At 37.5% G+C, this 26,573-nt stretch overlaps 1 protein-coding gene across 1 annotated transcript in view; it reads right to left on the minus strand.

Moving 5' to 3' along the window:
• Window positions 1-192: 192 nt before the first annotated feature.
• CTNNAL1 (catenin alpha like 1) overlaps window positions 193-26,573 on the minus strand; it is a 64,667-nt gene continuing 38,286 nt past the window's right edge. The window contains exons 8-19 of the mRNA XM_030293364.1: window positions 24,901-24,987; window positions 21,696-21,854; window positions 20,021-20,113; window positions 16,149-16,299; window positions 10,622-10,659; window positions 8,867-8,917; window positions 8,620-8,774; window positions 5,060-5,108; window positions 2,232-2,288; window positions 1,973-2,086; window positions 1,223-1,306; window positions 193-1,086 (exon numbers count right to left, since the gene is read on the minus strand). Of these exons, the coding sequence (XP_030149224.1) occupies window positions 1,021-1,086; window positions 1,223-1,306; window positions 1,973-2,086; window positions 2,232-2,288; window positions 5,060-5,108; window positions 8,620-8,774; window positions 8,867-8,917; window positions 10,622-10,659; window positions 16,149-16,299; window positions 20,021-20,113; window positions 21,696-21,854; window positions 24,901-24,987 (1,104 nt within the window). The 3' untranslated portion in view covers window positions 193-1,020. The remainder of the gene's footprint in view (window positions 1,087-1,222; window positions 1,307-1,972; window positions 2,087-2,231; window positions 2,289-5,059; window positions 5,109-8,619; window positions 8,775-8,866; window positions 8,918-10,621; window positions 10,660-16,148; window positions 16,300-20,020; window positions 20,114-21,695; window positions 21,855-24,900; window positions 24,988-26,573) is intronic.

Below are 26,573 nucleotides of genomic sequence, written 5' to 3' on the forward strand. Positions count from 1 at the left end.
AGCACTGGGATATAAGCACTATCAAAAGAGTTCAAAACGAAGTTTACCGTAAGGACAGAACATATAAACCAGATCCTTCAATCAAAACCCCACACCAAACAAAAACAAGAAAAGCTTTAAACCCTAAAATTAAAAAGATGTAAGATGTTTGTTGTTTTATAATGAACATTCCAAAGGCACATATACAAAATGAACGATTATTCAGAATTTATTTTAAAACCTCTCGGTTCCATTACTCTCATGTTTTCCATTCCATCAGCACAGAAAAGGACAGTTCAAAGACTATTTTTTTATACCAGTAAGATAGGCTTAGGATCCCAGCTAATATTGAAGCAGACTGGCCAGCTATGGTGGAAGGAGAAGTGAGAGCCATCTCCTAGTGAGCTCCTATAGGATTCCATGGAGTGAGCTCCATGACCCTGCGTTTGGGAATGAGGGAGGGACACATGCAGCCCAAGAGACACCTGTGCTATGAAATGCGTGTTAAGAGAACAAATGTGTGCTCGTAGCATGGATGATCTGTGACAGGACAGCAAAGAGGCCAGTCACAATTGGTGCACAGAGCAATTGAAGAATCCACAGACTTAAGGAAACCCCTGCGTTCACCCAGTCGACTATATTTCTGCTGAAAATTAGTGTTCTAGATGGTAAGCTTAAATAAAAAGAGAAAAGAGGAGATTAAGGTATTTTAGGCCAAAGGTGAGCACATATTCAAAGTAACTTCTTTGGATTAAACTGTCATTAAGACAGTTGGGATATTTGGTTTGACTTTCAAGAATGTTGTTAGTGGCAATGTGCCATTTTAAATTCACACCACAATTAGGAATCTAGAAACTACCATGGCATTTATTAGTTGTCAAAAAGCTTCACAATCACTTTCAAGATCAGAAAATAAAGCAAGATTTCATTACTGCTTTCTTTATAAAATTGTTGAATTTCTGAAAATATAAAGGATCATTTGCTTTTTTAAAATATCAGCTTTGCCACATGCAGTTCCAGAGATCTGCCCCCAAAAGCTTCTCAAGTTTTACCATCCATGGAGTCTTTATTGGTAACTGAGACCCATCTGTTGTTTTCCATCTGAAGCTGGAAAGAGTGAAGGCAATTAGTTTCTCCTTTGCTTTTACAATAAAAATTACAAAATTAAATAGTAACTATTTCTTTTGCATTTTCCTTGAAACTAGTTTTAAGATGTGATTTTCAGACAGAAAAATTATCTTACCTTCTTCAGCAGTTTATAGCAAAGCGAGAGAAGTTGGACCAAAATAGCCATCATGGATCTTGTCTTCGTAATACACTTATCAACCTATAATGACAACAGCCAAGCAAATCAGCTTCTAGAAGGAGTACTTCAGAAGACTGTGTCACTGATTTAGTTTTAAACTGATAACATTTCATTATTATGGAAATCTAAAGGATCTTAAAAGTCATAAGGATTAGGGCACAGGAGCTGACCTGACGCCCCAGAATACAAGTGCAGGACTGCCATCAGGACTCATGCCTATTTCATGGAGCCCCAAGGAAGAGTGGATGGAAAACCAACCAGTTCTATTTCGAGTTGTTTAGGTGCTTTTTAAAACACTCCAAATAGTGGCAGTGAAACCCCTACTTTATAACTTCTGGCACTCTGCTTTGTTGGCAGAGGCTTAAATTCCCCAAGACAAACAACAGGAGCCCCTACTCTGAGGAATTTTGGCCCTGGTTAGACATGTGATGACATCAGGATTTAAGGGTAGCTGCTCAGTGTTGTGGAATTAATTATGTCCAAAAAGCTAATTTAGTGAACCTAGTGCTCCCCGGAGTCTGTTATAACTACAGATGATAAATGATTCTTAGAATCAAAGCCTGAGAAATGGAAGTAAACTGCCCTTCTGTGGGTAATAACACTCTTTGAAAAATGGGCTAGAAGCAAACCTGGTTAAGTGTTAAGGTTTCTCAAGTGTCTCCCTGAATAACCCACTCTGCCTTTTACCTTTAGAAACACTTGATTTTGCAAAGGTGTCTTAGTTATTGTCTGGAGCTGGTGGCATAAAGGACTTAGTTTGTTTATTTCCAGGAGAAGCATAAGCTTGTCATCATCTTTCAGCTGAAAAATAATTCAGGAAGTTATAATAACTTCAATAAAAATCATCATCTTTTAAACCCTAAATACCCTTATACCTTAATAATATACCCCCACAGTGGGTATTCACATCACCACTATCACCAAGCAGGCAGATCTGTTGCATTACCTGTTTTGAGAAAACTTGCACGTTTGAAGCAAGCTTTAAGCCCTCTTCAGCAAAAACCTAGTGGAAAGAAAAAGTATCACTACTTAGATGTATATCTTATGGATAGTTCATAAGAAATATACTCATGGCTAATTGTCATATCTGTCATGGAAATCCTGAAGTTTTTCTTCTACCCAGGAAACACAAGCGTTCAACTGTATTCAGAAGATTTCCCAGACCTGATGCAGAATCAATCCCTGGAGACTCTCCTCTACACCTGGAAACCTCCAGTTGCTCTGGAGGGCCATACAGACACATGACACTTAACCATACAAATTATGTCCAGGCTCCCAGAAGGATCTGGAGCTCATCTTATAATACCCCAACTATAAAAAGGTGATGAATTGTAGAACATGAGATCAAAAGGGTTAGGACTTTCCTACTTCCAGCTAAGCAAGATAAAATTTGTCACCTGTACACATTCCTTAAGCAGCCATTTGAGAGGACCGGTTCAGATCGGTTCTTGAGTATTCACCATGCATTTTATAGTTCAATGAGTTGAACAGGATGATGGCAAAGAACAGTGAAAAATAAGGTTGGACAGATAAGATTAGGAATATTTAGGATGATTATTTTTAAATGGTAACAGAATGTTTCAGAGTAAGAGACACCAGAGGAGAAAAGGGTGGGAGACTTAGCTTTAGGTGGCAGCAGATGAGAACAGGGCAAATGTAAGGGTGGTTTGTGAAGAAAAGTAACAAGCCTTGGTAATGAATTAGATAAAGAACATAAAGAGAAGGCAATACTTTCAGGGTTAACCTTAACCCTTTATCCAACAGCCTTAGCACCTTGCTATCATTGGATGAACTGATCTCAAGGTCAAAAATCCTTCACTCCCTTCCTTATCCTTTAAAAGGGAAACCAGTGAGTTTTATACCTAGATCCTAACCAAACAGAATGACTCACTTACCCATGCATTCCTCATTATCCCACATTACCACTTTCTGTTTACATCTCTTCCCTTCCGGCCCACAAACCTCTCGGGAGCAAGATCCATGTCTGTCTCCTGGAGTATCGTGGTTTTACAACCAACTTAAAGCCGATGACTTTCAAATCTCTCTCTCCATTCTTGAATGATCCTGACACCAGTCTTTTATATACTACTTGAACAAAAACAGAATGCTTGATTTCCAACCTCTAAATCTGGTTTTCTCCCTCAGTGTTCCCTAGCTAAGTAAATGGCAATACCATTTACCCTGTTAGTTAAACCCAAAACCTTTAAAACCAAAGTCAGATCCTGCCACTCAGGATCAAAACCCTCAATGGGTTTTCCATCATACTTGGAAAATAAAAGTTAAAGTTCTTCCAGTGGCTACAGAGATGCCATACTTTACCACTTTCCTTCTGGCTCATTCCATTGCATCCACACTTGCCTCCTTATTGTTCTTCAGATCCCTCCAGCCTACCCCAACATCTCAGGGCCTTTGCACTTGCTCTGTTTGCCTGAAATATTCTATCCCCAGATAACCACCCTGCTCACTCTCTCACTTCATTAATTACTCAAATGTTACCCCCTTAGAGGTCTTTTCTTGTCACCCTCCTATCACCTCTTTTTATCTTTTATAATTTTATCTCTAAATGCTTATATATGGACATTGTGTACTTAACTCTCTACTGTCTACCTCCTCCCACTAGAATGTATGCTGCAGGGCCGAGGGCAGCAGTGGCTTTGTTTTGTTCTCTTTTCTCCAAACAGCACTTACCCCCAGGAACTGACACACAGTACAAGTTCAATAAATATTTGATGAACACTTCACGTCCACCAGTTAGTAGTCAATTCAGTAGACATGGGTTTAATGAATAAGCTCACACAGGAAGAAGGTGACAAGTAGATCTTTTGCAGTGAAATATCCCTTGTGGTATGGTAGGACTTCGAATGGATATGAGCCAAACTGAACAGAATGAATCCAGAATTTATTAAAACTGTTTTAAGGGGAATACCTCATTTATAGTTGACTTTACAAAAAATACATACAAGAAATGTTACAAGAAATGTTCTCTATGAGTCTTCCGACTCTGATGATGATCACCCTCCCAAGGTGAAATCCCTTTCCTGACGGGGCTCAGGTGGCAGCACACACGGGAATACCAAAGGAAACCATCAAAGGTGATAGAAACCGCACATTTCAAATGCAAGAACGCCCTTCGTTCCAGAAAAGCAAACAAACTAATGTGAGAGTTAGGGAAAGTAATCTAGCAACCCGCTTGCCAATCTAAAGCCTCTACGTGAAGGAGGGGAATTTGAGATGGGCCTATGTGGACTTCCACAGATACACAGAGGCACAAGGGTGGGTGCGAGAATGTCTGTCTCTTCCTGAATGCCTTAACTCAGCAGGGATGTGAAAGGGAAGAAGGAAAACTGTACCAAGCACTCTCTGTCTCAAGCATATGACAAATGCTTTCTCATGTGTTGTTCTCATGCAATCAATATCATTCATCCAATCCATTAATGAGGAGGCCAAAAAGCCATTCAGGAAAGCATGCAGGATATGCATCTGCTAACAAGATACTTTCACCTCCTTAGGAAAACCTAGAATTACTGTTATTGCACATACTGTCAGCAAAGCCCATTCTGCTATATCCCGATAATATTTGAGTTTTACTCAACAAGATAACCAAAAACGCTCGACAAAATGCTATTGCGAGCCCTCTACTTTTTCACTTTTCTCTACATGTGTGTGCACAGGTAAGCATACAAACGTGACATGGTAAATCATTTAGAAAACCCAGTTATTACCCACTTTTGGCCCAGAATTAAATTAGTAGCATAAAATGGAAATAAAACATACCTCTAGTTGATGAATTAAATCCTGGGAAGTTTTCAGTGGCCCCTCTCCTCTGAAATAAAATGAATTATCAAGGAGGTCTAAGAAAAAGTTACTGCCTGAAATTTGGTTGTATAATATAAAACTTTTAGAGCATTTTGAGTATTAATAGATCCTAAATTTTGAAGAAGAATATTGAACAGACTAATAATACTGTGACTTTATTCTTAAACAACTTTAATATTTAACTATTACTTCTTAGGGCACTTTAAAATTTTTCAGTGAACTTCATATATGTTAATTTTATAATGTAAAGGAACTTAACACTGACAAGTAATATTTAAATTTTATTTTTGCTTTTTAACCTTTTTCATTTTGCTTCATAAATTAAATACGTGAGATATGACAACATGTCTTAACCAAAAGGCCTTTGTTACATAATGGAAAGAGGATCAGACCAAAACTCAAAAAAATCTCATTTTTAATTCTAAAACTTTGATAAGGCATGTCATTTAAGTTTCAATGCTGAGTATATAAAATAGTCATAATAATATTTGTGCTACCACTCTCATCAGAATAGGGAACATCAGATTGAAAACTACCAAGAAACAAGACCTCTACAAATGAAAAGCAAATCACAGCAAAGTGAACAACAGAATGCATTAAGAAGAGCAGTAGACTGGCATGAATCACAAGAAATCCATTAACCAATTCTACCCTTAACATCTGTAAGATGGTGAACAAATTATTCCTGTTCTCTGATAAATTGTTGTGCTGATCAAATGAAATTATGAAGCAGAAACCACTTAAAAACCTATAAGGCACTTGTAAGTTTGAAATTTTTTTAAACTATAAGGTACCAAAAAATCTTAAATATATAAATTATCAAGAAAGAGGGGTGCCTGGCTGGCTGAGTTGGTAGAGTATGCAACTCTCGATCTTGGGATTGTAAATTTGAGCCCCATATTGAGTGTAGAGATTACTTAAAAATAAAACCTTTAAAATCATCAAGAAATATGAATAATCATCTATAAATTACTAAGAAATTCTGTAAATTGTTAAGATAACAATAGCCTGAGGAAAAGCTATAAAACTACCCAGGAAAACTATAAAACTGGATCCTGTGAAGGCTAACAGGTGAGTCTCAGAAACAAACAACTACAAGAGGTCAGTAAACCACAGGTATTAAGGGAAAACAAAACAAAACCAAAATTTGTTGGGGAAAAACAGATACACTGAGTGTGTGGGCAGAAAGTAAAGCCAGTATGAGATTTGACCACAGATAAATCACCAAGATGTGTCAAATGGCACCAGGTGTCACCCATTATGGAAAACCCATTTTTTCCCTGAACTCAGCATTCCTGTGCAATCACTACATCTAGTAACAAGTCCCATTCCACAGAGCTTTAGTGATCCCCACCCCTCATAATGCAGCCACTCATGCTTCCCTCTCTCTATGGGATGCATGTCATACACTATCCTGACTCTGAAACAAAAAATGCTGATCATATCATCCTGAAATATCCTGAAACAAGAAACAAGAACTAAAAGAGACAGTTAAAAACTTAACAAAGGAGCCACCTGAGTGGCTCAGTCGGTTGAGCATCCGACTCTTTTAATTTTGGCTCAGGTCATAATCTCATGGTCGCAAGACTGAGCTCCACATCTGGCCCTGTGCTGAGCGTGCAGCCTGCCTAAAATTTTCTCCCTCTCTCTCCCTCTGTCCCTCCCTAGCTTACAAGCATGTTTTCTCTCTCTCTCAAAACATACATACATACATAAAACCTTTAAAAAAATTCTGATGAATTCTCTGTTTAGGATGATTTTATGTGTCAAACTACATTCACTTAGTAAAGATATTTCTCTAGTTTTCACTGATCAAAAAAAAAAAAAGATTTTGTTTAAAGATCTGCTGATTTTTATCACCATGAGGAAACTAGCATGATTGCAGCCAAATGTCAAGATCTTTGTTATCTCTGCTAATCTGTGCACATTTGGTGTGGGCAAACGAAGGAGTTCCATTGTACTTTCTTCTGCACACTTGACTCATCTGATTTTTGAAAGACAGGAACTAAGAAAAAAAGGCCATAATTGTGTTAGGAAGACTCAATCCCAGGAGAAGCTTGCTAAAAACAAGAACAAAAGAAGGAAACCACCAAAGAGGAAAGGTCACCAAAGCTGGAAAGTACAGTAAAGTATTAACAGATGACTGCTAAACAGAGGCAAAATTACTCAACTCCTATCATTTCTCCCTCACCCTCCAGAATACTCCATCTTGAAAAGCTAGAAGATTTCATCAACAGGGAAATGAATGTTTCTTCCTCACTCTGATCTTCCTTCCATGCAAAGGAATCTTCACTAGCACAACATCCCTCACTTCTCTCAGCTCTCCCACTTATTCCATCCTGTAGAAGTGTGTGGACTTTTCAGTTTTTTGGTGACTTTGCAAAAATAAGTTGGACATGTAGCCCTCTCCTTTCTCCTTTTTCTCTTGGAAGTAAAGATGCCTTTAGGAGACACCTGCTCTTCCAGGTGTTCAGAGACACATTCTGTCCCTATGAAGTACAATTTCTTAATTCTAGAGATCATTTTAAAAGCTACTTGCTTGTGGACATAAACGACATTATCCAATAATAGCTTTATCAATATAAATGTTACTGGCCCCTATCTGCCATTCTTTTGCTTATGTTTTCATTTTGTTCAGAACTTGGGTGGGGAAAAGGGTGCTGTTTATTGAACCCCAATGTCCATAGAGTAGTGGAGATCCTATTTTAATTGAGCTTAAGACTCCAGACCAAATGGATTACATTCCAGAATACTGTAACAACTTATAGATGTGGCCCACTGCTGATAATATTTTCAAAATCAAAATGAGTAGAAGACCCAAATATTTTCCAGGTTTCTAAAAATAAAAAAGACAGATTTCAGAAAGTTAGTGAAAAGTTTGAAGTCATTTTTGAGAAAATTCTAGAACAGATTATTGACCAGATAACTGATGAATGTTTAGCAACATAAATTACTATACCATATGTATAGCTTGTTGTGGAAGATTGTGGAACGTGATCAACATGGACTTCAATGAGGCATGTGATCAAGACTCTTGTAATGTGGACAAGACAGAGAAGGTAAGCCTTGTAACAGTGAAGTTAGGGAAATACTCTGCTATGAATACTGATTCCTGGAGATTTGGCACCCCATTGAGGTGGTAGGCCTCATGGTTGTATTCTTTGATCTCTATTATCTAATCAAGTACCAATCACTTACATAAAGAGTTAAAAGGCAGGTTTTCTAAACTTATTGATGCTGGCTAGGAGAAACAGATACATAGAATGACAAAAAGCAGAATGCAAAATTATTTCAAAATTATGAAAAGGACACAAACCTGAAAGAGGATATCTTCTAAATCTAAATCCTAATTAAATAAATGCCTTCTTGTTGCATTCACTTAATTATAAGAACTTATGGTCTTTTTTTAACCATATATTGGAAGTTGACTTTAACCTGTCAATGATTTAACATGAGTTTTTCTTTACACCGGATACTATCAAATTGATTTAAAAGGATCAAAACATCACTATATTTACCTAGTAAATAAATATAGAGAATAGGCCATACTGGACATGTTCCGCCCATTTCGAACAATCTCATTTTCCTGATCCTCCCATTTCTTGATCTCACAGTTGGCATCAGAGGTAAGCAAACCCAGCTTAAGTCCAAGCTTTGCTATCTTGGCTTGCTCCTATAAAATACACGTTTTCATCACCACAATATTGTCATTATTAATGTAAATGGAAGTTTAGAAGTAAGACTGTTAAAAGGAAGAGGTCTTACCTCAGAGTCAGGCTTGTCTGCCTTTAATGATTTCAGGTTTGCATTATTCTTCTGTGACAATGAAAAGATTAAGACATCTTAAAAAACAGTACAGTTATGGTGAGGAAATACAGTAGTAATAGAAAGCATAACAAAGTACCTGTAATAAAATTTTAATTTGAACATTTTCAGAACATACTTAAGCTACATTAAAGCACGTTGAAACAAACTAATTGCAAACACTCTCCTAGCATGTGGGTTCAGCTTTGAATAGGTAGTTAGTTAGAAAGCCGAGGCCAGGGAAAGCAGATCATGCTCCAGAAGGACTTAAGGACCTGTGCACCTTGTCAGAGTCCAGGTATTATATCTCCAAACATTCCTGGCCCCTCTGTGGAGTTATTCTTATGAAATGATGTCATAAAATTAGCTACTATATGTAGTTTTCCATATACTCCTATTGTTATGATTCTGGAGTTCAGTTCCTTTAACCAATTTGTCCTATGAGGGCTAATTTTGGCCCCCAAGTGCCATTGACATCCCAGTTCTTAATCCTTTACCCCAGGTCCTATAGGAGATTATACTTAGAATTTAGCACTTCATATTTGAATCAACATGTTTGCTGGGCCACTATTTTTGAAATGGTAATTTTTTCTATGTAAGCTATATGGAACTCAGAATATAGTTCCCCTAAGGTGAAAATATTGTAGTTAGGTTATCAGGCTAGCCCACAGATGCCTATTTACATAAGTAGAAACCACCACCAATAGCAATGTTTCTTTGTAACATATATGCAGAAGCTCTTAGGAGACAGCAGCCTAGGTTGGCCATTCCCCCACTCTGAGGTCTGGTAGGAGCTCCCCTAGTTGGGCCACAATGGCTGGGGCTAGTGAACAGAAAGGTGCAGGAGAGGCTGGGAGCCCTTTTTTTTTTTCCTTTTAACATATACTTAAACTATAAACACACACACACACACACACACACACACACACACACACACACTGAGTAGATGTACACAAAGCATAAATTATAACAGAATAAAACAAAATACCCTAACCCCCTTAGCTAAAGAAAAAGATCATCACCAATACTTTTGAGGCATATGTGTACCTCCTCATTTTTTGTTTCTCTTATTATTACCATGACTTGATCCTTCTGACCAGCTATTCTGTCAGGAGTTTCACTGCAGAACACTCAAGAGCCTTAACTTTTCCCTTTTGTTTTCTGTCTCATGGTTTATACTTGCTCATTTAACATAGCCCTTTTGAGATTTTCTAATGCTGCTTACTATAGAAGAAATGGGACAGAAAATGAAAACAGAGAAACCATAAAGTTGCACACATGTGCAAATACAAGCTGCCTCTTATGTTCACTGGAAAATACAGATGATCTGTGATCTCTGGCCCTTCCTTGTACAGTCACATCATGTGCATCTTCCTCCTTAGTCTGATAGACTAAAACGCAACTGATAGAGCATTTAAAAAAGAATGCCCTGCAAGTCTTTAGATTTTATTTAGAATTTTACACCCTGTCTCATTCTTTTAAATTTAGTTGTGTTTTCATCATTTTTATTTTTACTTTTACAAGTTATTTTTATTAGAGTGTGTAATGAAGACTGAAAGGGAACGCCTGAAAAGGTACAGAAACCATCTTAATGCATGTAACCAAGCGGGCCACCTAGTGGACACTATTTTGGAACGCAGTCAGACGCATCAGTTTCAATATATAATTTGAATTTTGAATAAAACATTCCAAAATGTACAAAACTCTTCTACTTACCATTGGCCTTGGAAGTGAAAGGTAGCCATACTTCTCTCCTACAAATAACACATACAACTTAAAACAAATTTTCTATTAGCATATTTTCTATTATTCACATTTAATTTTTAAAATATTAAATAGGAATGCTAGTACATTAGTTTTGATAATTTAGTCTATTGATTAAATGTGTCTCAGAAACAAAATTGTAATTTGATTGGTGAACATGAAGATTGTCAACAGTTGTATCCCTAAGGTACCTGGTTGGACAATCTCTACCTCCCCCAATGTAATGGCAGAAAGGCAAAATATCTCAGTGATAATTACTTAAATTGACAACAAGCTTCATTCACAGTGAAATCTTTTACAGTAGCTTGCCTCTAATGAAACCAGATTCTTCTTTTCTCAGTATGAGTTATCAGTGCTTACTTGCTTTTCTGCGAGCATCAAAGCAAATCATTTACAGCTCACTTCATAAAGTATTCTTCTAGTCAGAGAGCAACTCTAGTGCATAAGATAGGAAGATGAAATAAACCAAATAACAGTCTCTTCGCTGTGAATTAACACATGGCAGGAAGCACAGTAACTATAGAAAGTAAGGTATGTATAATGCCCGCTTCATCCCTGTGCTTTTCTCTTTCAAACTTCTGGATCATGTATAAAGTCAGATTGCAATAGATGGTAGATTTTTTTTTTAAGCTTAGTTTGTTATATCTGAGGAAAGAATTTACAAGATTTGAACAGTAATTACTTCCTGATTTCAAGGAATGAAGTTTTGTTCAGCTGTAATATATTAGGTAGAACTATGTGAAATTGCTGATATTCAACCACTTTGAAATACAAAAATAGCAATTTCATATAGTTTCACCTAATAAAAGTAAATGCAATGTCAGAGTACTAAGTCACACACTTTCTTATAGAACAACTATTACATGAACAAGGTGAGCCTGCTCATAACATATTTACATCTTCATCTGGAACTGTGCTGTTGAATATGGAATCCACTAGCCATGTGACTAGTGAGCAACTGAAATATGACCAGTCTCAATGGAGATGTGCTTTTAAAGTATAAAATACATATTGAAGGGGCATCTGGGTGGCTCAGTCGGTTAAGTGTCTGACTTCGGCTCGGGACATGATCGCACGGTGTGTGAGTTCAAGCCCTGCATCAGGCTCTGCACTGGATCCTCTGTCTCCCTCTCTCTCCACCCCTCCCCCACTCTCATGCACACTCTCGCTCTCTCAAAAATATTTTAAAAGCTGAATAAAATACATATTGGATTCTGAAGACTTAATATAATGGGAGAAAATGTAAAAGACCTCATTAATACTTTTTAAGTACTGATTATAAACTGAAACAGTATTTTGGATACATTGGATTAAATAAAAAATATTAAAATGAATGTCACCTGATTCTTTTGAAAATTTTCATGTGCCTCCTATAAAATTTTAAATTACATATGTGGCTCATGTTATATTTCTATTGAACAGTGCTGATCTAGAAAATGAACTGTCATTATGGGTCAGCCATTGGTACTTAGGATATGTTTTATGATTCAAATAATTTGTTTGTAATATCAGAATTGTAAGGGAATTTTATTAATGGTGTTCTGTTCTCAGAATTGAGAGAGAGAAATAAAACTTAAAGAAGACATTATTCCATGCCTTTTCTCCCAGCCCTGATATAAAAAGTGCCTGAACTAGGTGTGAATAGAAGACTTTAAGTCATTTAGAACCTCAAAATTCACCATTTATCTTAATTCAAAGTCCAAATCCTGTCCATAATATCCCTAAAAAAGTGGTCTTAATAAGCTACAGAAATAAGCATAATCATTACTTAACATAATTAGCTTAGGTGTGAGCAGTCTTGTATTATTATCTACTCTTATGCTCCTCCATAGTGCCCATATCCCTGAAATGTTCACCTTTACTCTCCAAGAGGAAAAAAAAGCGAACTATATTAATCTCTTATCTCTCCAAGAATCAACAGAGTTAAAGAAACCAGAAGGCACGGAGAAATAAATGCAAAGAAACAAAGAGCCTTTATATAATCTGGTTTGCTATTCACCAATTAATTAACTGGCACTTCCAGTCCCTGAGGGTGTCTTATAGGTACTTTGTTTTGCTCCCTATTTCCATCATTCAGTTGGACTAAGAATGGTTTGCATATTTGAGGAAAATTGCAAAACTGACCATTCTTCAAATAGTTTTTCCCCATAATGCTATTCAGGTAAGGTTGTCCCTCATTCCCCCAGTTCCAATATAAGCCAAGTTAAGTTGATAATAATACAAAACAAAACAAAACAAAAAACAAGAAAAAAGTTAATAAAGATACCAAAAATCATTAATCTGAATCATTTTATATTAACTTTATAGTTGTTTTTTCCATACAAGTCTAATTATTGCCATTGATTCTAAGCAGAGCAAATGTATTGACTCAGTTATGTTTAGCTATTACATCAAATTAAAGAAGTGGCATAAGCAATTTGTATCTCTGATGAAAACATTAGACAAAACAATTTTTATCTTCTGAATGCAAACATTAGAAGTCACTGGAAAAACAGGAATGTTTATGGGGAAAACATACTTGATATTTGATTTATAAAATGGTTTTCAAAGAACTGTTTTCACAGGGGTATTGTAAGTTTAATACTCCCTAAATCAACACGACAGCTGTACCATCTTTACTTCTCACTTCACCTCCAGATAAACGAAGTTCACAATTCAGCTCAAAAGCCCCTCTCATCTTATGGGAGTACCAAAATGATTTCTTTTGAAAACCTAATTGAGAAATGCTGCTCTCATTTTCAATACCCAGAACTTTTCTGCATCTCTACAAACTAAAGCTAATATCCCAAGGACAGAAAAGCCTCATTATTTCACTAGAGATGGGCTATGTTATTCCCTATTAGAAGTTCCTACAATTAGCTCTTTTGATTCTGGAAGGAGTTCTACATGGCATGACCAGAATGACCACGTCCCCAGACCCACTTAAAATGAATGGCTAAGTACTGAAGGAAAGGCGATTATTAGGTAACCACAGGAGTAGGACTGGGGTATTCTAATCCAAACCCAGTTGTCATCCTCAAACTTTCCCTCGTCTCTGCATTCAATTAATCACCAAATCCTACCAATATTACTTATAAAGTTTTTCTTAAATCAGTCCTCTTATCTATCTCCATTTCTATTATCATCTCATTATCTCTTGTCTGATGGACCACTGCCTTGATTCGAACTCCATGTCCCCCAAACAAGCTCATATTGTTCCCCCTTCTATGCTCCCTATTTCAGTGAACAGCACCTTATGTATCCAATCTGCCAAGTGACATGGTAAGTGCAGAGCTATGGAACAGGGCTGCTAGGTGCATCCCTATAACCTGAAGCCCAGTCATATTAATTCTAAGATGGTTCAAACAGAACAAGAGAAATTCAGCTTCCTTAAAGGAGAGGTAGAGTCTACAGACTATGAGAGAAGTCTCCTTTTCACATTTAGGTACCTAGAATAAGCTCAAATTCTAAATGCTGTAATTACATATTCAGCACTAAGGGAAAGTAGAATCTTCCTGATTGGGTCCCTTCCAAAAAGAAGACCATGGCTTCCCAGGAGGTTTGGGTAAGAAGGCAGAAATGGATGAAGACAGAAAGGCAGTAAGGCAAGTATTGATTTTTGAGTTCTTAAAACAATCCCAGGAGGCCCTATTGTGCAATTTGAGTGTCTCACGGTAAGGGGGACAATGACCTAGCTCCGAGACTGACTTCAAGTATGAGAACACTAAAGTCTCTTCTCATTGCTTACCATGTTGTGTGCTACTTAATTGGTTGGTGAAACGATACTTGCAACATATCTGATAATTTTTCTAGTAATGAGAGTCAAGATATTCAGAGCAGAACAAAGGTAGCTAGAATACGGCAAAGGCTTTTCAATAATAGCTGTAACGTGAGTTACAACAGTAGCAGAGAGAAATGAGGATCTGAAGAATACACTCTGTCCTTTTAGGGAAGCAGTGGACAGGTGCAAGGTAACAGGCAGGCTTGTCATAATAACCATACAGCACAGGAAAAACAACACTGTGACGCTGAACTCAGTCCAGCCAATAATGGCTAACCCAGAATTGGACTTCTTTGTCAGAAAAGCTATTCTTATGAGCTTAGTGATAAAAGTCAGGACAAAGAAAGGCAATACAAGAAATCAACCAACTCTATCTCAATTAATTCCACATAAGGATCCTTCTGAACAACAAGATACTTTACCAGTAAACAATGGATGGAGTATTGATTAAAGGCAACAGAATTTCCCACCTAAAGAAGAATTTCTGTTCAGCCCTAAGGAAGTTAAGGTTTTCCAAGGACAGGTTACCCACATCTAAAGAAGAAACTGTTTACATAACATCCAGCTTAAAAGGAAAAGAAACCATAATTGACTATGTAGTCCAAAAATAAATGTAGGATTTTCCTGTTTCAACTCTGGTCTATCTGTAGTGGATGCTAGTGCTGAGAAGGGCAGGGAAGCCACTTTTCTTCGTTTCCTAAACAAGTCCTATGCCTAAATTATCATTCCTCTTTAAATGTGGATCAATTATATCACGTTACCTGTTAATATATGAAACTTGCCTCACATAAAAATCCATGTGCCTATTAATGCTTTATAAAAGCATCAAAATGATAAGCCATTTAGACTATCACAGAAATCTTTAAATGTAGAAGCATGGCAAACATTTATTATATTTTACAAATTACACTGTATTTACAAAGTCTATCATTTCCTGATTTTTAAAAACAAATCAGCAATTATCCTAAATACATATTTTTTTAAATATGAAATGTTTAAATGTGCAATTCAATAAAAATAAGTATGTAATTTGATATTACTGTGACTTAAATGACATTTTATTTAAAAAAAAAAACAAGCATGCTTGACACTAACAGAAGCCATTCAAAGGGAAAAAAGTACATGACAAGACATAAACATAAGAGGATACACCATACAATGGGAAAGAAACAAAACTCCCAGTTGATATTAAAATAAAGAGGATGCCTTCCTATACATTGTGCAGTGCTATTCTACATGTTGTAGAAATACCAATGAACTTACCCACCACAGGAAATATTCCAAGATTATGCAGTCATCAGAGAAAGAGATTCCATCCAAGTGGAAGGAAAGCAATTCAAAAATCAAATAACTACATTCATTTCATTATGAAGTTAGTAGAATTAAATCAGAGAATAATTGTATTACAGAAGAGCTTTTATACTAAAACTAAAAAACAATTTAGATAAAATATAAAATGACTGGATTTCAATCAGAAAACTAGAATATTAACATTTCAATGAAATCTACAACACTGTTGTACAATAAATTATACTGCTTAGATGCTATAATAAAGGACAGACAACACCGTCCCAATTTTTCTGTGGAAGATATGTTACTATAAAAATAACCCATTGGGTGATAACAAGATAATTCATCTTGTAACTGAGGTTTGACATTAAAAAACTAATAGAATTAATTACAACAATAATGTGTTTAAATATGTGGATAGTTTCTCACCTCGTCTTCCTTCGAAAACATCATTGATTTCTCTTAGCAGTGTTGATATGTCACTAATCTGGGATTCCCAAGCTTCACAAAAGACATCTAGGTTTTCTTTAGCAATTTTACTAGATGGATGCAATGTCAATGTTTCAGCAGCAGAAATTATCTAATGAAACACAACAGACACAGGTGTGCATTTCAAACTCTTAGTTCTTAGAATCATGCTGGAGACCAAACTTAAGTCTGTGCTGTTCAACTCAACAAACAACTATGAAATGATTTCCACACGTAAGCTCCATGTTGGCCAATGTGGAGACCCATAGAACAAAACTCACTGTTTCTTATAAGCTGATCCACAAATAAATAGGATGCACGATTCTACACAAGCATTTATTCAGGGAGCAGTGACCTTTATTTCAGGAAAACTGGGTCAACGAAGTTGCTTCCATCACAGAATTCAAAGAGTTATCTGCACAGACTACAAAGAGTGGACTGTGCACTGTAGGTACAAGAGATGGGGGAGTAGTCGTGGCAGCAACAACAGTCACAGGGGTAGTGGTAATGGTGGCAGTAGCAGCACTGGTATCAGTAGCAGTAGGGGTAGTAATAGTAATGATGATAGTAGTAGTAATAACGGCAGCAGCAGCAGCGGCAGCGGCAGGTGGGTAGTATTACTGGTAGTGGCAGTCATAGTAACATATACACACATCTATGAGTACGTGGCAGGTACGTTCTTGAGATGTTCTTTTAGGTGCTTGATATACATTAGTATTAATCTTCAGAAACACACAGACAAAATACTGGCTATCCTTCCCAAATACACATTATTCCCGTTATACAGCTAGAGAAACCGAGGCTCAGAGATACCAAGTAACTAATATATGGCTATTCATTCACCTACTATGTGCCAGGTACTGTACCCATGTTCCAGGAGCTGGGTAAACAGCTGTGAATGAAACGGATAAATTAGTCTGTCTTCATGGGGCTCACATTATGAGAGAGACAGACGATAAAAAACATACAAGTAAATGTTAAGATATTTCAGCGATGATAAATTGTATGTATGACAATAAAGGGTAAGAGAGATAGAGGGTGTTAGAAGGTCACCGAAAAGGAGGCATGTAAAAACAAAGAATTGAAGAAGTCAAGAAGGCCGTGAGGGAATCTAGGGCGAGTCATTTGGGATGAGCTGGGAACACTTCTAGTATGTTCAGGGAACAGCCAGCAGGCCAGTGTGACTAGACTGACATGAAAAACAGGAAGGTCACCAGTGGCCATGTGATGAGGAACATACACAGTAAGGACTGGACTTTACTGTGAGATAGGAAGTCACTGAAGAGCTTTCAGAAGACTGATATGATCCATGCCATGCTCCCTCTAAGGGAATTAGAGCTACAAGCTCTTCCTGGTTTGGCACAGTCCCACGGGCACAGGGCTTGCAAGTAGGTGGCAGCTTCAGGAGCATAACAAGGTTCCCCATCTTCAGGGCAGGTGGGTACATGGGCTTGCCAGAGAACGACGGGCTAGATTTCAGCAGGGGCGCCCTCTTGACCAGGGCACTATATATGTGTGTGTGTGTGTGTGTGTGTGTATTTTTTTTTTTTAATTAGGGAGAGAGAGAGAGAGAGAGAGAGAGAGAGAGAGAGAGAGAGGCAGAGGGAGAAAGAGAATAGGGGGTGGAGAGAATCTTAAGCAGGCTCCACACTGAGTGGGACCCTGGGAGCATGACCTGAGCTGGAATCAAGAGTCAGATGCTCAGGGCACCTGGGTGGCTCAGTCAGTTAAGCATTTGACATCAGCTCAGGTCATGATCTCGAGGTTCGTGGGTGCGAGCCCCTCATCAGGCTCTACGCTGACAGCTTAGAGCCTGCTTCAGATTCTGTGTCTCCCTCTCTCTCTGTGCATTTCCCCCGCAACCCATGCTCTGTCTCTCTCTCTTTCTCTCTCAAAAATAAATACTAAAAAAAAATTTTAAAGAGTCAGACGCTCAACTGACTGAGCCATCCAGACACCCCTAGGATCTAACATTTTAAAAGAACTATAAAAATGACATAGCTAAAGTAGAGATGTCCAGAAATAAATATAAATTATCCCAGACACATGCTCTAATTCTTTACATGATCCCTTTGTGAAACAGACAGCAAAGACTAGGAGTAAAAGCTGAGGCTGTGGGAAGAAAAAGACTTCTCAAGTCATAGAAGTTGACAACAGGCTCGATCACTGTCCTACGGAAGAAAGTATGGTGGTCCCTGATATTCCTGCTGCAGTAAAAACAGTAAGCAGAGAATTACAGCCAAGTAGCAAGCAGGGCTTGAGGGTAACAAGAGCTGACAGCACATGGCAGGAGAGTCAAAACTTTCAATTCCACTGAAATACATTTATAGCCAAGGTGAGCAGGATGAATCTCAAGTGGACAAGCAAATATTAAAACCTTGGTTTTTCCTAATAAACAGAGATCCTCTGGTTATAATAAAATGTTCAGCTGATGATCATTGGTAAGGGTCACTCATGTAGTTCCTGCTTCCATAATAAGCCTTTGACACTATTCTCTACAGGGAAGCTTATTGTCCTTCTAACGTCCATTCATCACGGTTCTGCTAGAGGACACGTCACCACTGTCTCTAAGTCACTTGCACTGTTCTCAACTATAAATCCAAGGGCTCTACATCTACCATCAAACACAGGAGTTAGGAGTAAGTCCTTGGTTGACCATGATAAATGAAATAAGAACTCCTGGTAAATTGTATTTTAGAAACTTAGACCTAAAAAAGAAATGAAGTTCTGGCCCTCACTTTTCTCTTTAACTTGACAGGGACAGTATTAAATGGGGTATCAATTTTTAAAAGCCTCTTGGAAATTATAAACACAAAGTAATATTTCAGAAAAGTCAGAAAAAAAGAATTCCCAACTCTTCCAAACAAGCACAAGAACTTTCATTTCCACATATTCCTATGTACGTTTTCATAGCAGGATTATAATAAGTATACAAATCTGTATCCTACTTTTATCATCTAACATTTTAACAAAACACTTTTAAATGTTGCTAATTCTAGTTGTCATAATTATTATTTTAAGGTCATAATGTATTATTTGCCTGACTTCAGATAGTTATTTTGCTTCCAACTGGATCTTATTGTAAGTAATGCTGTAACATTGCTTTAGTTTTTGTTTTTCTAATTTGCTTATGTCCTAGGAATCCTAGGTCAAAATACGTAAATAATTTTATGGCTTGGTCCATAATAGTAACTTACTTCTTTAAAAGATTTTATTTTTTAATGTTTATTTATTTTTGAGAGAGAGACAGAGACAGAGTATGAGTGGGGAAGAGGCAGAGAGAAAAGGAAACACAGAATCTAAGCAGGCTCCAGGCTCTGAGCTGTCAGCACAGAACCCGACGCGGGGCTCAAACTCACGGACTGTGATATCATGAACTGAGTCGAAGTTGGATGCTTAACCAACTGAGCCACCCAGTCACCCCTAAAAGATTTTATTTTTTTAAGTAATCTCTACACCCGATGCAGGGCTTGAACCCACAACCCTGAGACCAAGAGCCACACTCTCCACCAAATGAGTGAGCCACAGTCGCCCCGGTAACTTACTTTTCAAATGTGTCATAACAACCTTCATCGTTAAACAGCTTCTTGAAAATAAATATAAACTAGGACATCAATTAAATGGGCCGATCTCCAGTTTTGCAGATAAGTAGCTAACCCAAGGCAATGTAATCTCTGTTCAGGCACGCTATCTATGAAAACTCCATTACCTTCGTTACTCTCAATAGATTTGGCTTCTAGTTATGCAGAACCATGCACATCTTCCTTCCACAACATTTGTTATGACACTCAGACAAGACATAATATAAAGCAATGATCTGCTATTGATCATACCTGTTGGCCAGTCACCTGAAATGTCTCCTCTGCATGTACACAGGTTATTTCAAGAGGTTCTGTCCCAGATATATGACGCAACAATCGACAGGCCTACGAGAAAACATTTCGATAGTTCAACTTCCACATTCTCATTCTTCACAATACAGGTTTTCATTTTATAATTAGGAAAGAAAACAAAGCCTTACACATAAACTTATTAAAACCTTATTAAATTAAATCTTATTAAAAATCAAGTTGTACATTACTGAGAAGATTATTATAACACTATATTGGTTACGAATAAATTTTCTAGGAATAAAGCAGGAACCAATAAGGGTAGAGCATATTGTCTCTTTGTCTCTGTTTCTTATCTGATAATGGCAAGTGGGAACAGAATACTAGAACCAGGACGAATCTTTGAAAGGATCTCGTAGTAAGTACCCACACATTGTATGTATGTAGTGACTTGCCCAAGATCCCTCAGCTACACTATGTCAAGCTATACATTCTGTCTACCAAGAAACAACACTTCTCCTCAGGGTCAATTAATTAACACACCTTTCACTGGAGATAACACTGGATTAGGCAAGGCTGATGTAGTGAGAACCTTTATCAGAGAAAATTATTGCAAATCTTGAGACTTAAGACACAAAGCATTTTTTCCACTAAAAAAATTGCTGCAGGATTCCTATAAATGCCGACTTTGTTTACAGTCGTAATATTTGGTTTATAAACATAACAGCACTGGGGTGGGGAAAATTAAGTGAAGGTGATCAAAAGGTACAAATCTCCAGCTATAAGATAAATAAGTTCTGGGGATATAATATATAAGTCTATAGTTAAAAGGTACTGTTTTGTATATTTGAAAGTTGCTAAGATCTTAGAAGTTCCCATCACAAGGAAGAATTTTCTGTAACTATCTGAGGTGATAGATGTTAAGTAAATTTACTGTGGTGATCATTTCATAATGTATACATATATGAAATCATTATGTTGTACACTTTAAACTTATGACACTGACATATGTGGTCTACAGCTATGTTTGGCCAACGGGAAGCCCCAGCAATAGACCAGCAGGAATGAAAGGAGTAAGAGCCTTTATTCCCCCCGCTCTTTCCTTGCAAGGTTGCCTCGGCCTGTTTCTGTGTCTAGTCCTGAAATCGAACCTCTCAAGGTAGCTTTCTGGAAGACTCTGTGTCCGTCCAGCCTCCAGGAACCACTCATTCCCCCTGTTAATTTGGGCCAGGGAGCAATACCAGCTCTACTGTCACTAACCCCAATTACTGCACTGCCATGGTCCCCCCACACCCTGTCTATGCAGTTGTGAATAGCTCCTTTATTAAAGCCTTTTACATGATCCTAATTCAAGTATGCCATCTCTTTCTGCTGAGACCCCACAGATCCAAATGCAAACAAATCATACAACGTATCTCCATTACTCTACTCCATAGCCTAATCTCTCTGAGAGAATAAAGACAAGATTAATAATAAGTGCATCTGTGGGTTCCAGCATTCTTTGTTTGGTTTTAGAGGCCAGACTGTTGTTAGAACAGATCAACATTATACCTTTAAAACTGCAAAGAAGATGGAGGAAATGCCCATATAAAGTTAACCAAAAGCTGTTAATATTCCCTGATGATAGTACAACTATCATGAAGCCATAATGACTCTAACAAACGAACCTATTACTCACCTCAACAAGCTGCTCTTTCTGTTCAGAGAGTTTACAGGCATATTCAGCCAAACCTTCTAAATTTCCTTCTACTCCAGTAAGTTTTAATGCTTTTAGAACCACATGATCAGCATGGTATTTTAACAGATCTGCTGCCAGCTGAGTTGCTGTACTGTGAAGCTGCAGATGTGGGGGGTGAAGGGTAATGAAAGAAAGACAACAAACAAGAAGGTTCTGTAATCACGCACCTCACAAGCATTTAAAAATGAAAAAGCAATCTCACTTGATCCACTGAGAGGAAAGTGCAATGTTTCTTGTGGTAATAGTAGAAGCTATATAGCACTGGCAGCTTGTAAGTTCTACCAGGGTGGGAGTGACACTGACATCTTTGAGTCCCCAGTGTTGGCAGTGATGCTGTGTGTAGAAGATGGACTGCTCAGCCCGTGCAGAGTGGCCGGTCCCTATTTCACCCTGCCATTAACCAGCTCTTTCTCACGCAGCTTTTCTCTTACTTAAAAAAATGCTTCTGCTCCTCAAAAAGTTAGTTAGGAATAGAACAGTTCCTTATTAAGAGGATGGTATTCAGAGTACTAAGAGGAAAATCAAATGGCGTTTCATGATGATTAGCGTTTGTTAGTCATAGACTTTTAAAAAGGTATTGATGTGAGATTCAGTCAGTTAGGTATTCAACACAACTTTATTAAATGCTCAGACCATGGCAGACACTGTATTAGAGGCTGGACATACATGACAAGTAGGATACAACTCCTTCCCTCAGGGGGTTACAGCTTCTCTGTAGTTCTATCCAGAACTTTACTCCCCAACTCTTGGGTCACAGGAGAAATGACAGACAAAGGGTAACCAAAACCCCAAGGCTGTATTTGACTTGGAATGGATTTTAAGCATAGCTCACTCTCAGCAGGTGTCTTTGGGTCCTGTAACTCCAAAATCTTTTCATTCTGCCTTTTGTCTTTAAAAAAAAAAATGATGTGATGGGTTATTCTGGGGTTCTCCAGGAAGAGATCATTTTTATTAACACTGTCCTAAGGAAAATCTGACTTTGAACTAAGCCCATTGATTTTTTTTTTCCTGGAAGTAATCCAACGTCATTTCAGACTATAGGACATTTACAAAATTAACAATAGAGTAGTCTGCATTCACGCTACCAAGTGAGAATAATTACAGTCAGAAACAAAGACATTAAAATGTACTTTCCTTTGGAAACTAAATGCCACATAAGAATTTGAAAATATTTTATTTAACCATCAGGGCCTTAGAGAATACCTAATGCCAGCCCTTTATTTTACAGCCTATGAAACAGGTCCTTAGGGACCAAGTGACTTGCCCACAATCAGGTAAATCTGATAACTGGGTCTAGAGATAACTTATTACCAACCATAAGGGAGAAAGGACAAACAAACTGGAAGTTCCGCTCTGTGCAACAAACCGACAATAGCTCTACAGACATCATCTGCCTTCCTCCTTCTGAAAATTCTTCCAGGTTGATGTTGTTACACCCATTTCAGACGTAAGGAAAATGAAGCTGGTAGAAAGCCACTCAGTCTATCAGCAAAGGATTTTATTCTCTTACTGATAGTCAAGTTTTAACAGTAATTTAGCTAAAATTGAATAGGCTGGAAAAAAAATGGATAGGCTTTTTTTAAACCAAAATAACCCACAACATCCTTCTATGTTTAACAGGATGTAAAAATGAAGGTTCCAATAGAGGTCAGTACCAAGTAAGATGTGAAACAAATCATCATACATGTAATTTATAAAACCCAGTTTCATTCCCTTGAATCCTTGACTCTGCAAAAGTGTAAACGAATAAAGGAATTAGAGATAAGGAAGCTCTGTTTGGAGAGTGGACAGGTGCCTACTGAGTGCCACCTCCAGTCAACCCCCAAAGTAGATGGAGCCGCGTGACATGGGAGTTTCAGTGAAGGGTCTCACACGAGGGGCTCTGCAGAACACACTCCAGCATCCCTGAGAGACAAAGTTAGCTTGAAACAGAGCCCAAAGCATCCTGTAAAGGTGCCAGTTCCAAAGAACTTTCCACCTCCCCACTTTCTCTCTTCTGGCCCTGAGCCACACTTGGCAAAGATCAGGAACAGAAGCTAGATAAAGGGGGGATGAAGAGAATGAAAAGAGACCAGAGACTACACCTTTCCCAAAAGCCCTAGGTGGGGCTGGGGAACAGGGGCTAAGTCCTACAATCAAATGAATATCAAAGTAGCGATTAATATATTGGAGAAAACATTCTCATTTTTGAACTGAGATTGTGTGTCAGGACCTAAGCCACGAACTGGCAAAGTCACTCTGTAAAGGGTCAGGTAGCAAATATTTTAGGCACAATTTCAACTGCAACCACCTAACTTTGTTGTAGTGAAAAAACAGTAGACAACATGTAAGCACACAGGCAGGACTATGTCTCCCAAAATTTTATTTACAAAAGACAACCTGGTCATAATTGGCAAACATCTGACTTAAAGAGACTTGCAATTACCTGAGAGTGATCAAGTAAGTCACAGGATGGTCAAGTTTTCATTCAGGAAGCAGGGAAATCTCAACCAGAAGAATGTTTTTAAAAATCAATTTTATTAAGGTTATAGTTTACATGCAGCAAAATATACCAAGGATGCTGTTTGATAAGTTTTAACAAACATATCTATATTGTGGTGGTGGTTACCACTGCAATCAATATTTACTGCATTTCCATTACCCCAAAAAGTTCTTCCCCAACTTCTGGCCCCAGGCAGCCACTGATCTGGTTTCTGTCACTATAAATTAGTATTGCCTTTTCTAGAATTTCTTCTAAATGGAATTACACACACACACACACACACACACACACACACACACACACACGCTCTTTGTGTCTGACCTCTTCATGTTATGTTTTAGTGATTCACCCATATTATTACCTGTATTGATACTGTTCCTTTTTGTTGAATAGTATTTGTTATAGTTATACCAAAATTCATTTATCGATTCCTCTGTTGATAGAAATTTAGACTGTTTCCAGTTTGGGGCTATTATAAATAAAGCTGCTGTGAACATCCATGTACAAGCTTTGACAATGATGGCACTAATTAAATGGTGGCTTCCAAATGGAAACCCATTTTCTGGGCACATAGACATACTAATACTAATGCATCACATACATACCATACAACGTGAAAATTAGCGAAGATTTAAAAGAGGCTAGGTTTCAAACTATACTTACTTCTTTCTTAAGTTCATTGAGACTGTGGCTGATTTTCAATACAGAGAGTTCTAGCTCTTCAGCAATACTTTTTGTTTTCTTGCTTTGCTAATAATAGAAAAATATATATATAGTGTTACTTCATCTTTTTATCTAATCATTCCAATTTTACTTGAACTATAAATTACAGTAACTGTTTAATATTCTGTGAATTATAAAAAAAGTAGATTTAAAAAATTCACCTGTTTATGGCTGGAATGGAAAATAAAATTTTACCTATTTAGTTACATTTTCCCATTCTAACTATAAAAAGATTAATTTTTAAAATCTAATTCTTTAATAAATTTATCATGTCTAAAATGAATCAATTTTATCTTCTGCCTTGAATGCTCATCTCTTCACTCTTAACAGAGTTAAAACTTAAAATCCTATTTACCTTCAAGTCTCTACATAAATGTCTCTTTCTCAGAAAGGCTTTTTCAGTTCACACAATCTAAATTAGGCCGTCTTCTTATCCATTCTTATCTTCTAAGTAATCATCCTCGCTTGCAATTACATAGTTAACTGTTTTGTTTGTTTCTTTCTTTAAAGCCTGTCTTCCCCCACTAGGCCTTGGTAAATTCCAGAAAGGCTGGGATTACATTTATTTTAGTCACCAATGAATACACAATACCTAGCACAGCAAATGGAAGGTAGTAGGTACTCATTTCTTTGAATAAATAGTTAAATGTCACCTATCTTCAAGAAGTCTTATTTATTTATTTTATTTTAGAGAGAGACAGAGAGCGTGAGAGGGGCAGAGGGAGAGGGGCAGAGAGGGAGGGGGGAGAGAGAGAGACAGAGGGAGAAAGAGAGAATTTGAAGCAAGCTCCATGCTCAGCACAGCGCCCAATGCAGGGCTCCATCCCACAACCCAGGGATCATGACCTGAGCCAAAATCAAAAGTTGGACACTCAGCCAACTAAGCCACCCAGGCAGCCCAAGAGGTCTTCTTAATTCTTCTCCCTAAATATAAATTCGCCCTCCTTCAATTCCATGCAAAACATGGTCTGTACCTCTGTTGGGCACTTAACAAAACTTTCTGTACTTATCTTACCCCTTCCCACATTTTTCTACATTGCAAAATTCTTGCAGGCAAAGATTTTATCTTATTCATCTTTAGATTTCCAGTGCCTGGCATATAAAAGGCACTCAGTAACAAGTGCTGAAAAAAATGAATGGATGAACAATGGTTCTGGCATGCAGAACCAGTGATCGGAGTGCTTGTGAAATATGGGAAAGGTGTTAATTGCAAATTTAAGTATTGATAGACTTGGATTCCCAACAGAGAGAGCACTTCCTCAAAGAAACTCTTTATATTGACTTTTGGGTTTAAAATTTAACACTGAAGCAATCTATACTTTAGATTAGATATCACAGAGGTATTTCAAACTAACCATAAAATAATGCTTTTAGCCCTGACACCACTCTACTCTAGGTTAATTTCCCTGTTAATAGGAGCATTTGCACTGTCATGATGCCAAGGAATGTAAGAGAAAACCTTGATTTATGTCTACTCTGCATTGATAAACCAATCTTTACAAGAAAGTCAACTGCTGCTTCACTCTCTGTGCTCATCCTTCTTCATCTTTACTGCCAAAACTTTTGTTCATGGCTTTCAGATTTGTTCCATCTATGCTGTATGTTATAAACCA

Source organism: Lynx canadensis, chromosome D4 (assembly GCF_007474595.2).
Source record: "Lynx canadensis isolate LIC74 chromosome D4, mLynCan4.pri.v2, whole genome shotgun sequence".
Taxonomy (NCBI): Eukaryota; Metazoa; Chordata; class Mammalia; order Carnivora; family Felidae; genus Lynx; species Lynx canadensis.